The 14810-nt window shown below is 33.7% G+C and overlaps 1 protein-coding gene across 1 annotated transcript in view; it reads right to left on the minus strand.

Annotated features, from left to right (window-relative positions):
* Nucleotides 1–504: 504 nt before the first annotated feature.
* The window catches only part of LOC100367401 (non-structural maintenance of chromosomes element 3 homolog), a 39725-nt gene continuing 25419 nt past the window's right edge, over nucleotides 505–14810 (minus strand). Inside the window, exons 6-10 of the mRNA XM_002730860.4 lie at nucleotides 8617–8696; nucleotides 7771–7813; nucleotides 6965–7027; nucleotides 4681–4795; nucleotides 505–678 (exon numbers count right to left, since the gene is read on the minus strand). Of these exons, the coding sequence (XP_002730906.2) occupies nucleotides 574–678; nucleotides 4681–4795; nucleotides 6965–7027; nucleotides 7771–7813; nucleotides 8617–8696 (406 nt within the window). The 3' untranslated portion in view covers nucleotides 505–573. The remainder of the gene's footprint in view (nucleotides 679–4680; nucleotides 4796–6964; nucleotides 7028–7770; nucleotides 7814–8616; nucleotides 8697–14810) is intronic.

Here is a 14810-nt window from a genome sequence, read left to right on the forward strand (position 1 = left end):
CCGAGATGTGTTTTTGAACAATAAACTTGTTCTGTTCTGTTTCCACAATCAAATCTTTTTAAGCATTTCATTCTGTGATGGCTATTGGTCAGAAGGATTTTGAATGCCCTTGGAACATTTGCATATCACCATACATGTGTCATCAAGATTGTATACTCTTATCTTATGAATCCTTGGTAGCACATATCTTTGAACTGCAGCATCTTTCACCTTGACGTTTTTTTGGTAAACACATAATAACATGCAAATAGCTGGAAAAGTAATTTTTTACCAACCAGCATTTTTTTTCAGCTTTCTATGTGGGAGATATTTGCAGATGTGTGACTTAAACATAGTTGTAACATTAGGATACAATGTATAACTCTTTGTTTATAATATGAAGGTTCAGTACCTAAATATCCGCTAATCATTTTGACGTCATTGGCTAACTTGGAAGTCATTACCAGGTATTCACGCAGTTTATACATGTCATCTTGCTCTTCTTTCACTTCCAAAAAAATGAGATGCCTCAAACAAAATTTATTCTGTTGTAATGTATCAAAAGCGAGTAGAAATTCAATAGATACGATGTTTCTAAATTCCATTTTTCGCTACACCAGGTGTTAGTTTTCCTTCTGATCTTAAAACTTCTTTATATTGTGATTTCCATGAATCTACTTGCATTTCTTTACCATACATCTATAATAAGAACAAAGAACTATCATCAGAACAAGACTTGTCATTTGAAAATAATGGAAGGAGAGTTAATATCTCGCATGAATACAGTAATTAAGGTGAGTGATTAGGAAAACCATGCTATTAAATCTTTTGAAAATGGGCTAAATTGCGAGTGATACTATTATTAGCTATCATGGGTCTTGGTTTGCTCAAGTGACAGGCGGGTGAAGGAATCACTCTTCTCAAATGATATGCTCTGTATGAAGTAATAAACAAAATGACGTACAATGTATATACCAAGTTTGAACAAAATCTGTGCATGCATAATAATCGGAATTGCAGAAGTGCATGATTTTGATGAATTTTTAACATTTATTTATTTATTTATTTATTTATTTATTTATTTATTTATTTGTTTACTTATTGACTCTTACACAATCCCCGAAGGGAAAGAAAATGGTTACAAAGTACAAGGAGAAAAATATATATAAAAATAAAACAAAAACACAATATACTAAATAACAAATACAATCACTAAATTACTAAATAATACAAAATCTCTAAATTACTAACTATAAATATAAAATTACAAAATTGACAGCAGGCATTAAGACCCTGCTTCCTGACTTCGAAGCTTTTACTTATGAACTGTGCTACTGGTATAAATAACCTTTTCATTCTGTAACAATTCCATGAATTTTTTCTCTGCAAGTTTATTTTCAAATGCTGGGATCATATTCTTAGCTTTATTGAAAAGATTGGTACGCAACTCATTATATTTGTTGCATTCCAGCAGAAAATGCATTTCATTATCAATTAGACCTTTGTTACACATGTCACAAACCCTGTTGTTTAATGGGATTTTTTTATGACAACCCATTTCAATTTTGAGACTATGGTCACTAAGACGAAATTTGGTAAGCACACTATGCAGTTCAAAGTTTTTTAGCTTGACTAAATATGGCTCAAGTTTTAAATCTGATTTGATTAGCCGATATGTTCTTAGTTTGTTTTTCTCATTTGCTTTGGTGCGGTTATCATTATAGACCTCACCTTTCCATCTTGTTAGAAATAAATCCTTGATGCCCAAATCAATTTGTTTCATTTGTGCCGAGGTTAATTTATCACAGTTGTTAACTGAATGATATAGTTGGATATTGTTTAATAATGATGTCACTTCTAGATACCATTTACTTTTAATGTTTTGGTTAACCACAAAAGCTTCCTTGAGTAACGCATTATTAGAATTCATGGCCCGACTGTAATATTTAATTATTTGTTTTTTTATAATTACGTCTAGGGGGTATCTGCCTAACTCGCTATACATGGCCATAATTGGTGTGTGTTGTGACACCCCCAGTAGATACAGACAATAACTTAATTGAACGTCTTCAATAGGTGATTTAGTGGAGAACTCATCACCCCAAACATCACAACCATAAATGAGGATAGGTCTGATAAGTTTGTCAAAAAGGGAAATTGAAACTTTATTTATACTTATGTTTTGAATTGAGCCAAGCTTTGCTTTCATTGAAAACAGAGCTTCTTGAGCCTTACGTTTAAGGTTTTTTAGGCCATCCTTAAACCTACCATTGGCACTAATGACTAGTCCCAGATAGTTATAAGATTTAACTGTATCAAGTTCGATACCTCCAAGAAAAAATGTATCATAATTCAAACGTCTGTTTGATTTATTGAAAATTAAAATTTTGGTTTTGTCAGTGTTGACAGAGAGCTTCCACGTTTTAGCATACAATGCCAAACTATCAAGACATGTCTGTAATCCCTGTTTAGTTTTAGAAAGTATCACAATATCATCGGCATAGAGTAGACAGCTGACATGCGAGTTTTCTAAATAAGGAGGATCACAGATATTAGGATTGAAAATAGTGGGCAGGTCATTTAAACAAGCAGCCTATCGGCTGAGATAGCTCCGCTGTTAGCAATGCACATTTCAATTAAAGAACTGAAGACATCATTAGAAAATGAACAATATGAATAGTATCAAAGCAATCGGACTTACAGTTTTTAACAAGAAGTCGAAAATATCACTTTTTACCAAAAATTACAAAAATATTCACCAAAATAAATTAATTAGAGAATTGAAGATATCATCACGAAATAAACAAATCTGAGAGAGGTCCACATGTAGTACCTATATATGTAATATCAAAGCAATTGGACTTGCGGTTTTTAACAAGAAGTCGAAAATATCACTTTTCACCAAAAAATGACAAAAATATTCACCAAAATTAGAGAATTAAAGATATCATTACAAAATGAACAAATCTGAAAGAGGTCCACATGTAGTACCTATATATGTAATATCAAAGCATTTGCACTTGCGGTTTTTAACAAGAAGTCGAAAATATCAGTTTTTACCAAAAATGACAAAAATATTCACCAAAATTAGAAAATTAAAGATACCATTACAAAATGAACAAATCTGAGAGAGGTCCACATGTAGTACCTATATATGTAATATCAAAGCAATTGCACTTGTGGTTTTTAACAAGAAGTCGAAAATATCAGTGTTTACCAAAAATGACAAAAATATTCACCAAAATTAGAGAATTAAAGATATCATTACAAAATGAACAAATCTGAGAGAGGTCCACATGTAGTACCTATATATGTAATATCAAAGCAATTGCACTTGCGGTTTTTAACAAGAAGTCGAAAATATCAGTTTTTACCAAAAATATTCACCAAAATTAGAGAATTGAAGATATCATCACGAAATGAACAAATCTGAGAGAGGTCCACATGTAGTACCTATATATGTAGTATCAAAGCAATTGGACTTGCGGTTTTTAACAAGAAGTCGAAAATATCAGTTTTTACCAAAAATGACAAAAATATTCACCAAAATTAAAGAATTAAAGATATCATTACAAAATTAACAAATCTGAGAGAGGTCCACATGTAGTACCTATAGATGTAATATCAAAGCAATTGCGCTTGCGGTTTTTAACAAGAAGTCGAAAATATCAGTTTTTACCAAAAATGACAAAAATATTCACCAAAATTAGAGAATTAAAGATATCAACATGAAATGAACAAATCTAAGAGAGGTCTACCCAAGGTACATATACACCAAGTATCAAAGCATTTAGGCTTGTAGTTTTCAAGAAGAAGTCGAAAAAGTAAAACATTGACACGGACGACGACGACGGACAATCACTCATATGATAAGCTCCGCTCGACAAAGTCGACAGCGGAGCTAAAAAAGATTGAAGAGAGTTGGACTAAGATTACATCCCTGTTCAACACCAATATTGAACTGAAATTGTTTTGTTAAGCCTTCTTTATATTTTACTTTACTGTACATGTTTTTGATAGTTTTATACATTTTCCCTGTTATACCATATTTGATTAACTTTTTGAATAGACCATCATGCCAGACACTGTCAAAGGCCTTTCTAAGGTCAATAAAGCAGGCATATAATTTTTTTGATTTTTTAATATTTGTGTTATTTTGTTTATTGGCGCTCTCTGACTTACCACTGTAGAGATATTTATTTACCAGGGTTTTTAGTATGAAAAGATTGTCTGTAGTTCGACAATCATGCCTGAATCCGAACCGTTGACCGGAAAGAATGTTATTAGAGTCTAAAAATGATGTCAGCCTAATATTGAAATGGCCACAATTCAGCAATCTTGTATCACATTGAAAAAACAAATAAATGTGCATATATGTGACATGATGTATGACGTAAATATATAGTTCAAACGTGATCAAGGCATGTCAGAGATATAGATCTGGAACAGCATTCTTTAAAACAAAATGGCCACCAGTCTACCATTTTGAATCTTAGCAAAATGCATGCATGATTTGGGTCCCATAATGTCCAAAGTAAGTATCAAGTTTGAAGGAAGTCTGTCCATACACAACTAAAATCCGGTTTTTAACATTAAAATGACTGCCATTCAGCTAAATCTGTGATTAAAACAATATGACATGCTTCAAGACTCAATGAAATGATCAACGCTGTTCAATCCTTTGATTGATATGTGTGGTACCTTTGTGACAAATTCTAAAACACTTCTTTTTGATATTTCTTTATGAGCCCTTGAACCCCATTGAAACTGATAAGATGGTGGGTCCGAGTTCAGAACTCTGTTATAGTCCAAGTACCTGGAAATAATGAAAGAGTGAATAACAACTGTTAGATACAATACAATCACTTTCACAAAGACCTTTTAATTTATACATTTAGAATGATGATCAAATAAAAATACCATTGACCAATCAGAGCCTTATCAGCCCATTATTGCGAGATAAGTGAGTCACCCGGCGATTCCAGCTTCAATAAACAGGTTTAGACTACTGTCATCTGCTGTTTATTATGGCCCGAGCAGCTGATCGCATACATTCAATGAACCCTGTCGCATATCGCGTGAGATACTCCTTCACGTTTGACAAATCAGAACGTGCCATTTCAATATACGGCAATGCACGGCATTATAATACCAACCAAAATTATTATTATATAATACAAACCGCCATTTTGACTTCTGACCTAAAAATATAATCTCCCAGAAACTCAAAATAAATTTGTTTATTAATTTTAAGGTTCTGCCCCCAAGCAGTTGTGTTGATAGTAATTATTCTATTCAAAATATATATATCTGCGAACAATTAAATTAAAGAGTTATGAAAGTATTTTCTGTGTCAGTCATGATTGGAGGAATGACAAAGATATTTACAGGTAATATGACAAAATGCCCAGGCCTCAGCCTCATGTTTGTTGGGTAAGCAATGCAGTGTATTCATGAGTGATGCAGTGTATCCTGTGGTCATATATTCATGAGTGATGCAGCGTATTCTGTGGTCATATATTCATGAGTGATGCAGTGTATTCTGTGGTCATATATTCATGAGTGATGCAGTGTATTCTGTGGTCATATATTCATGAGTGATGCAGTGTATCCTGTGGTCATATATTCATGAGTGATGCAGTGTATTCTGTGGTCATATATTCATGAGTGACGCAGTGTATTCTGTGGTCATATATTCATGAGTGATGCAGTGTATTCTGTGGTCATATATTCATGAGTGATGCAGTGTATCCTGTGGTCATATATTCATGAGTGATGCAGTGTATTCTGTGGTCATATATTCATGAGTGATGCAGTGTATCCTGTGGTCATATATTCATGAGTGATGCAGTGTATTCTGTGGTCATATATTCATGAGTGATGCAGTGTATCCTGTGGTCATATATTCATGAGTGATGCAGTGTATTCTGTGGTCATATATTCATGTGTGATACAGTGTATCCTGTGGTCATATATTCATGAGTGATGCAGTGTATTATGTGGTCATATATTCATGAGTGATGCAATGTATCCAGTGGTCATATATTCATGAGTGATGCAGTGTATTCTGTGGTCATATATTCATGAGTGATGCAGTGTATCCTGTGGTCATATATTCATGTGTGATACAGTGTATCCTGTGGTCATATATTCATGAGTGATGCAGTGTATCCTGTGGTCATATATTCATGAGTGATGCAGTGTATTCTGTGGTCATATATTCATGTGTGATACAGTGTATTCTGTGGTTATATATTCATGTGTGATACAGTGTATCCTGTGGTCATATATTCATGAGTGATGCAGTGTATCCTGTGGTCATATATTCATGAGTGATGCAGTGTATTCTGTGGTCATATATTCATGTGTGATACAGTGTATTCTGTGGTCATATATTCATGAGTGATGCAGTGTATTCTGTGGTCATATATTCATGAGTGATGCAGTGTATTCTGTAGTCATATATTCATGAGTGATGCAGTGTATTCTGTGGTCATATATTCATGAGTGATGCAGTGTATTCTGTGGTCATATATTCATGAGTGATGCAATGTATCCAGTGGTCATATATTCATGAGTGATGCAGTGTATTCTGTGGTCATATATTCATGAGTGATGCAGTGTATCCTGTGGTCATATATTCATGTGTGATACAGTGTATCTTGTGGTCATATATTCATGAGTGATGCAGTGTATTCTGTAGTCATATATTCATGAGTGATGCAGTGAGTGAAAGTAAAGCATGTATACACTGCATATGAGTGTTCTACATGAAAAATATAAATGAATAATTGAACACATTGCAAAATCAAAGTCATTATTTTTAACAAAACGGAAAAAAACATTAAACCATTTGTCATGGTCCTCCTGAATCTAAATTCACAGAAATTCACATCCAGTATGGCAGCTGAAAATATCGTCCTCCCTGTGTACATAGCAAGAATCATATCTTGTACATAAAATATGATGACAACTATTTACTCACGTTTGTCTGGTAAATTCCTGAGTCAACAATTTCTTCACATCTCCAAATACTTCATGACTTTTACTGGATGCAATTAGAAATAAACAAATTTATGGGTATAATACTGTCATATGAATACAATACCGGTACTCAATCATAGATACAATACTCATCCACATGGATACAATACTCAATCACATGGATAAAATACTCACATGGATAAAATACTCACTCACATAGATACAATACTCAATCACATGGATAAAATACTCACTCACATGAATACACTACTCACTCACATGAATACACTACTCACTCACATGAATACAAAACTCACTAACATGGATACAATACTCACTCATATGGATACAATACTCACTCACTTGGATACATTACTTACTCACATGAATACAAAACTCACTCACATGGACACAAACTCACTCACATAGATACAATACTCACCCACATAAATACAAAACCTACCCACATGAGTACAAAATTCACTCACATGGATACAATACTCATTTCACATGGATACACAACTCACTCACATGGACACAAAACTCACTCACATAGATACAATACTCACTCACGAAAATACAAAACTCATTCACATAGATACAAAATTCACACTCACATCGGTACATTACTCTCACATGAGTACAATATTCACAAACATGATTACAAAATTCAATACTCACCAACACAGGTACAAAACTCACTTACATGGTTACAATACTCACTCACATGGGTACAATATTCACTCACATGGATACAATACTCACTCACATGAATACAATATTCACTCACATAGATACAATACTCACTCTTTATAAATTCCAAGTTTCTTTAATGAATGCCAAAGTGAAACTGCGAAAAAAAGAACAATATTACCACCATTTTGTTGACATAAGAAAGCAAACATGTTGGCTTTATGTATGCATGTATAAATTTAGCTAAGCTGGAATTCTGTGCTCTGTTTAAGAAGCCAAAAAACTACATTCTATGTTTTGGTAACCCTAAAAGTTTATTATGCAAATGAGATCAACCAATATTTATTTATAGGCAAGAACATACTAGAACAAAACAGGCCTTTCTTTTTGAAAATGGCTGCGGAGTGAAAAATAGCTTTCCTAAAAGCACTGAAGTTATAGAAGTAACTCCAATGTGCTGAGAAATAATGTGTTCTTTTTTCAATTTTTTAGCTTCCTTTGGTGAAATGTTGTGCAAGCGATCACTCAACATGGAAAAGGAAATGTTCCGACATAATTTAATAACTTACACAACATTATGATCAGGAACAGTATGGTCAGATAAAAAAACACTCAAAACTGCAACAATCAAAAGACTACATCCTTTTCACACTCTTGACTTGGTGCTTATTTATAAACACTAGCATTCAGGTAAACTTCCATCTGTTCATTATAATTTTTCAATTTCAAGTTTTTAGAATACAATGTTATGTTGATATTTTAAACAAGTAATCAATGCACTGCACTGCAACACTGCAATCTCATTTGTTTGGTAGCATTCATCATCTAATGCTATTTCGAGATTCTTGAGTACATTTGGCATTATGATTGGTGAACAACCAGTTTGACCTATGAGGTCAAATGGTGCAGGGATTGATACATAATCCAAAACACAGCTTTTATTGAATGTTATTTACTTACATTCTGTTATTACACTGCCACTCATAAATATTATACTCAATACGACCATTAATAAACCCATTTTTGGCTCATCAGGGGAACTGTAATATTATAAGAATACATATATCTATTAACATAAAGTGAAAACAATAGAATGCATGCCTTCCTTGAATGCGTGTCACATTCAAACATGTTTATTTGTTTACATTAAAGCGTGGCTCTGCAATCCCAGGGATTGCACGACTGCGTCATGGGAAATTTAATTTGCATGGTCCGCCCAGTTGTTTACTTGGTAGACAGCTGTTATCATTTCAACTGAAGGCATTAATTCTGTAAGCTAACAATCATGCACTACGCTATTATCTGATTTGAAAGAACTTATTAAATCGCATTTTTCAGCGCTCACCAGGCCCACGCAATCTTTTGGGACCAATTTTCTGCATTTCTACAGGTACATCGTACTTGTAACATGTGACTCATGAGGAAAATTGTTTTAAATAAACCTTCGGCAAAAATCCTTTGCCGAAAAAATCCGGTGGTAAACGGTGACCGAAACATACAATCACCGCTTCTAACTTGAAAAGATCAAAACGACATGGTAATTGTTGTCAATGCTTCCACAAAATGACTGACACAATAAAAACAATGGAATACCCTGTTACTGTACATATTGTCAATTACTTGCATCATGGAGCTCTTTAACTAGTTCCGTGCTTTATTTCAATGACCTAAACAATGCAGTTATAGCACAGTACAACGTTTGCCATAATGTGTCTTGTCGGCTAGGCAATAATGACGTTAAGCAACATGAAACAAGACATGAAATGTCACAGTCCCCGTTATTTGATTATAAAGTACAGGTAGTACAAGGAACATCTGCAAACAGGTGAATAAATATGTACTCTTTGTGGGTACAACTCATCATAAAGTGATTTCCCATAATCTACTTTTGTACAACTAAAAACTTCCACTGACCCATGTTCAGAATCTCAGAGTACATAAGTGCAACAAAACTATTTGTCATACATGTATACTTGCTCAAGAAACTGCATTCATAAATCTGAGTGAACCTTGATGTACATGACTTCTTTGTTAATCAAGTCTTAGTATATTACCAGGACATGGGTTTGTTTCAACATCACCACTGGGCATCAGATTCATTCTCATGTTGTCAAATACAATTTGTTAACACAGTAAGGTTTATTATTTAAAATGTATTCATTGTACATAGAACAACATCTGTTAATTTAAACAATTGTAAAAGCTATGTTTTCAGAGCAAGTACATGTAATAATTAAGAAAGCCAGTAGTGATAAAGGTTGGTCTGCTCATAACCTTCAATAGAGAAGTAACAATAATTGTTCGAAGTCTTTTTAGTGCAGTGATATTATTGCATTTCAATCATTATTAATGGGTATAAAATACTGTAAACCATTTAATTTTCACTTCTAGATATATTCAGGATTTTATGAAATTTGTGTACAACATTTCAATAAAGTCCCTGACACTCCATGTTGTAGGAACCCAGAAAAAATTGCCTTGCGAAATTGAAGCAGTTCACAGCATCACTGTAAAAAAAAAAAAAGTATAAAATGAGTATTGTCCAAGATATACACATGTGGGTTCATAAGACATATGTACCAATCTGAGTGGTTAGTAGATTAGTATCACAAGATTTTACTCTCCGTGATTCAATATCAGCCCTATGTATAATGCTGTGTTGATCAGGCGAACTAATTGACAATGGCCCTACAGGTATCGCTATGCAATCACAGTAGTTTTGTATTCTTCTTGCATTTCGACCATGGAAAAATATTTGTTTTTGAGAGTGGCCGAATTATTAGAAGAAAAACAGAAACTATTTTTTTTTAGTATAAATTCTAGTAACTGAAATGTAGGATTGAAAAAGAACAAGACAATACGCAAGATTGATAAACCTTCAGCGAGCACTCCTGAAATTTCAGATCATTGGTACATTTGTACCATGTTTTTTATTGCTCAATCACTTGACCCTGTATGGCAAGCTTCTATCATAAAATTGGGTTATTTATTTGATGCAACGAAACATGCATTCACAGCAGACGGAAATTCGTTTGAGATGTTACTGGATTTTTGTATTCAGTTTTCCATTTCAACCACCGTCATCACTTAGTAAGCTGAGATCGCGCATTGGGATACTGACTGTGCATAAATGTGCAGTGTAGTGCCACCAGAAGACCGATTGTTCGAGAATATTTTGCACCATTACGCCATTTCAAATATTATATTAATTCACAGACAACAAAATAAAGATTTTCAATAACAAACAAGTTTTCCCACAATTGATGATTGTATGGCAATTACATGCCTTCGCTAGTTTTACTTTGGAAGAAATTGGAAACATAACAGAAAAGTGGCTACATGGCTACATCTTGTTTTTTTTGAATTTTAATCAAGCATGATTTTTTAATTTTTTTTTACAAATGTCTATTTCAGAAACAAAAACAATAAATGTGTAGGTAGGTATTTTAACAATTGCACAATTAATATTGGATGAAAACGTCATTACCGATATAAATCATTCTGTTCAAACAATTAAAAATAAGATCACATTTAATTTAGTCAGTTTTCATAATGAAATGCATAATAACATGTACTTATAAATTTGAATAAGGTTCAACGGACTTTTCATTTAGTGCCAGTTTATACACCATAAAACCTCTGGTTTAGGTGTCACACTCAAAAAGTGAAAGGCCTTTGGTTCATAGGCACCGCGAAATGTTGGAATTGAACCCCCCCCCCCCAAAAAAAAAAATCACATAATGTAATATGCATTATTTTTTTATAATTTTGTTGATAACGAAAAGTAAAGTATGTTCTAAAAGAAGTTTCGAATAAATACAAACATGAATACATTGCTTAGTGGTTAGTACCGGTAGCAAATGATCACGGTAGCACAATCTGTCATTCTCGGTTTCACAAGTGAATAACTTACTTGTTTTCGAAGTATTGCAATTGTTGATTATTATTCAGTAATGATTACAATAACGCACAAAAAATTAATTCGTTGAATTTTTATGAATTGGAAGTAATATTCAACTTAGTTTCATTGTAAACAAATGATTTCGGTTGAATGTAAATGCTCGATACCGCCATGTTTCCATTTACACGTGGCTCATTTAAATATGTTAATGACGATTCAGTGACCTCGTGGTGAACGCAACGCGGTACTGCAGAGATTCACCGATGTTGTAGCAAGATTTTTATGCTTTGATTTTGACGGGAAAAACGGCATGATTTTTATTTTAATCCAAAAATAAGTTGTTTTCAAAAAATAAACTGAGCATTCAAAGAATAATTTAACATTGTTCACAGAAATAACAGCTCATTGTCGAAACAAAGCTTACCCATTCAGGCTATTCACAATAAACATCATACTCTTGAATAGGTGTCGATGACTACGGTAAAATATAAATTAGACTCTTTCAGGCGTCAGGAGTGAATGAAATATCCAAAATATTAAAAAAAAAAACTGACGAAAAAACGCCGGGCGATTTCATGGTCCATTGCAGACTACTCGACCGACCGTCCATACACGTGTTGTCACTGCACATCAGCCATGTTGAATCGCAGGAGATCGGCAAAATCTTCATTACAACTAACAGTTTAATGCTCACAACATAAAAAATACGAATATAATCATAGGCAACCTACTATTATATAATGAATAAATTGATCGACACAGGGACCCCCCCCCCAAGTTGTGGATATTTCGGAAATCGCGACACAAGCAAAAGACCGGATAACGATTTAGTTGAAAACTATGTCCCCATGTACAATAATTTGACAGTTTACGAACTAGTTTCGTAGATTGGAGACAATTGTTTGCTTTTTTGGCTTTTCACAAGAATATAAAGCTGGCAATCATCATAATATTCACGTCCAAACGTCACGGAATGTACACCAATCGTACCCCAATATACATTCAATTTTGTTGAAACTGGAGAACTTACCTTTGCAAACACGTCTCTTATGCTGCCTTCTTGAAGTTCTTGAAATCAAATAAAGTTACTAGTTCTTCTAGTAACTAGTGAATGAGACCACTGAGCCGAACAGAACACATGTATAAACAGTACTATAATAAATTGTACACAATGGAGAAATCACGTGCCGTAATAACAGCAGCGTTACTCACAGATCTAATCTACTGTAAAATATTTCATTTCAGCTGGATTATCATTCGTTGAAAAGACTTTTTCTGGGTGTTTTGTATTGAATTTATTTTCATTGATTTTTGACAAGTTGACTGTAAAGTATAAGAAAGGGGTATATTCGCTGGATTTTATTTTAACTGAAACACTCCTTCAGCGAAAATAGCAAAAAAATGTTGCAAGCAAAAATAAAGTATTTTACAGTAATTAATTTATTCTGAGCATGTGCAGACGTTCTGTCAATGTTGCCGGGAGAGGTAATTTTTGATGAAAATCGTGAAAAAGACCCACTTGGGATTTTCAGATCTGGAAAAAAATTACGTGCATACTCAGCAGAGACTTGTTCATCAACCTGCCAAGTTTCACTGATATCTGCTGTAGAATTTCTGAGAAAATGTTGGAGACAGGAAAAATGGACATAGCCTGAATTATAAAGTCCCCTTTTCAGGCTGCGCCTGAACGGGGACTAAAAAGGACACACATTATGCCATGTTGTTGGTCACCAATCATTTCACTGTGGGAATATATTTCAAGGAGCACTTTTCGCAACATCTTTCAATTTATTTATTTATTTATTTATTTATTTTCAAGACACATTTGTAATTTTTATATTGTCAGGAACGTCATATATTACATTCGGGAAGCATACGCGACATATTTTCGGGACGTATATGTTGGCAAGCCCCTCGAATGAACATTTTTTATTAGATCCATGATATTACATCATCAACTCCGTAATTACATGAACATATCTAAGGATTGAACAAATGAGTCATTTCTAGCAGTCAAAATGACTGTTTGAATCATGGTTTCCTGTCATTTTTACACAGAAATCACACTGACGTCACTCCGAACTTGTAAATTAACATCAATATTGCACCCGCTGATATATTCATGTTTGTGTACGACATGAAAATAATGCACCACGACGTTAAGATTGTTGTATTTCTTAAATGACTCGCAAAAACCATAACACTGATGTCTGCGTGTTGATCTACGTGTTGCTTCTGCAAGCACGCAGATGCTGTTTTGATCAAGTCTGCATGTGCTACCGATTCTTTTGTTTTAATACGATAAATGCAATCCATTGAGCTAGCAATAAATAATGTTTTCAGTGCTGAATCTATGGAGGTGATGAAAGAAAGAATTTAAGCAAGAAGCAAGGCTCATGTTCAAAGTTAACCAAGTCATTATTTATTCTTTCCTTCTTATGAACGGTACGGGTATACCGACTATTCAATAGTTTGAATGTCGAACATACTCAATTTACCATGGTGCGATGGGAAATGACTCAATAGTTAATTTTATAATCATTTAATATAGACTGGCCAAGAGAAAATTAGAAAAGTGGAAATTTTATATATATATTTTGTTAAATCGTGGTCAATGAGAGAGGTTCTATAAAATCCGAAGGAATTATCGTATAAAACAAAAAATGCCACGTCAGTCAACTGGACCAGTCTACGTTTAATGCTGAGTATATAAATCTAAACAAGTTCGATTGTAATCGGTATTTTACAAACCCAAACCATTTCTTTGCATGATTCAGGTGTTAATTATTGCCTTTGGAAGACCACAATCTTGAGTTCGCATGTTGAACAAGTTGGCTATTTTTGATCTCAGACTAGTAATACAAGTACAATGTATTAGTTTTAGTTTTGATTGACAGGCACGGGTGTCAACAACACGTTGACACTTTCATTCATCGACTAATTTGCATATCTGAATTGTAAAGTGACAGGTGATGTAATGGTCACCGGCGTAATAGATACCAGTTTTAGTGTACGCCATAATAAACACTGACTAGACAACTAGACATTTTTTTTTACAAATATTTGAGTTACAAACCGCATTCACATGCTTTTTCAACAGATTATTTAAAATGAAAAAAAGTTTAAATGATGCAAATTTGTCTATAAACAGTGCATTTATTGTATGAACGAATATACAACATTTAAAACAGTATCGCAGTATGAAAATCACAGGCACTCGCTTTCACATGGTTGCAGGGTTTCATAATTTCAA

Source organism: Saccoglossus kowalevskii, chromosome 3 (assembly GCF_978046115.1).
Source record: "Saccoglossus kowalevskii chromosome 3, keSacKowa6.1, whole genome shotgun sequence".
Classification (NCBI taxonomy): domain Eukaryota; kingdom Metazoa; phylum Hemichordata; class Enteropneusta; family Harrimaniidae; genus Saccoglossus; species Saccoglossus kowalevskii.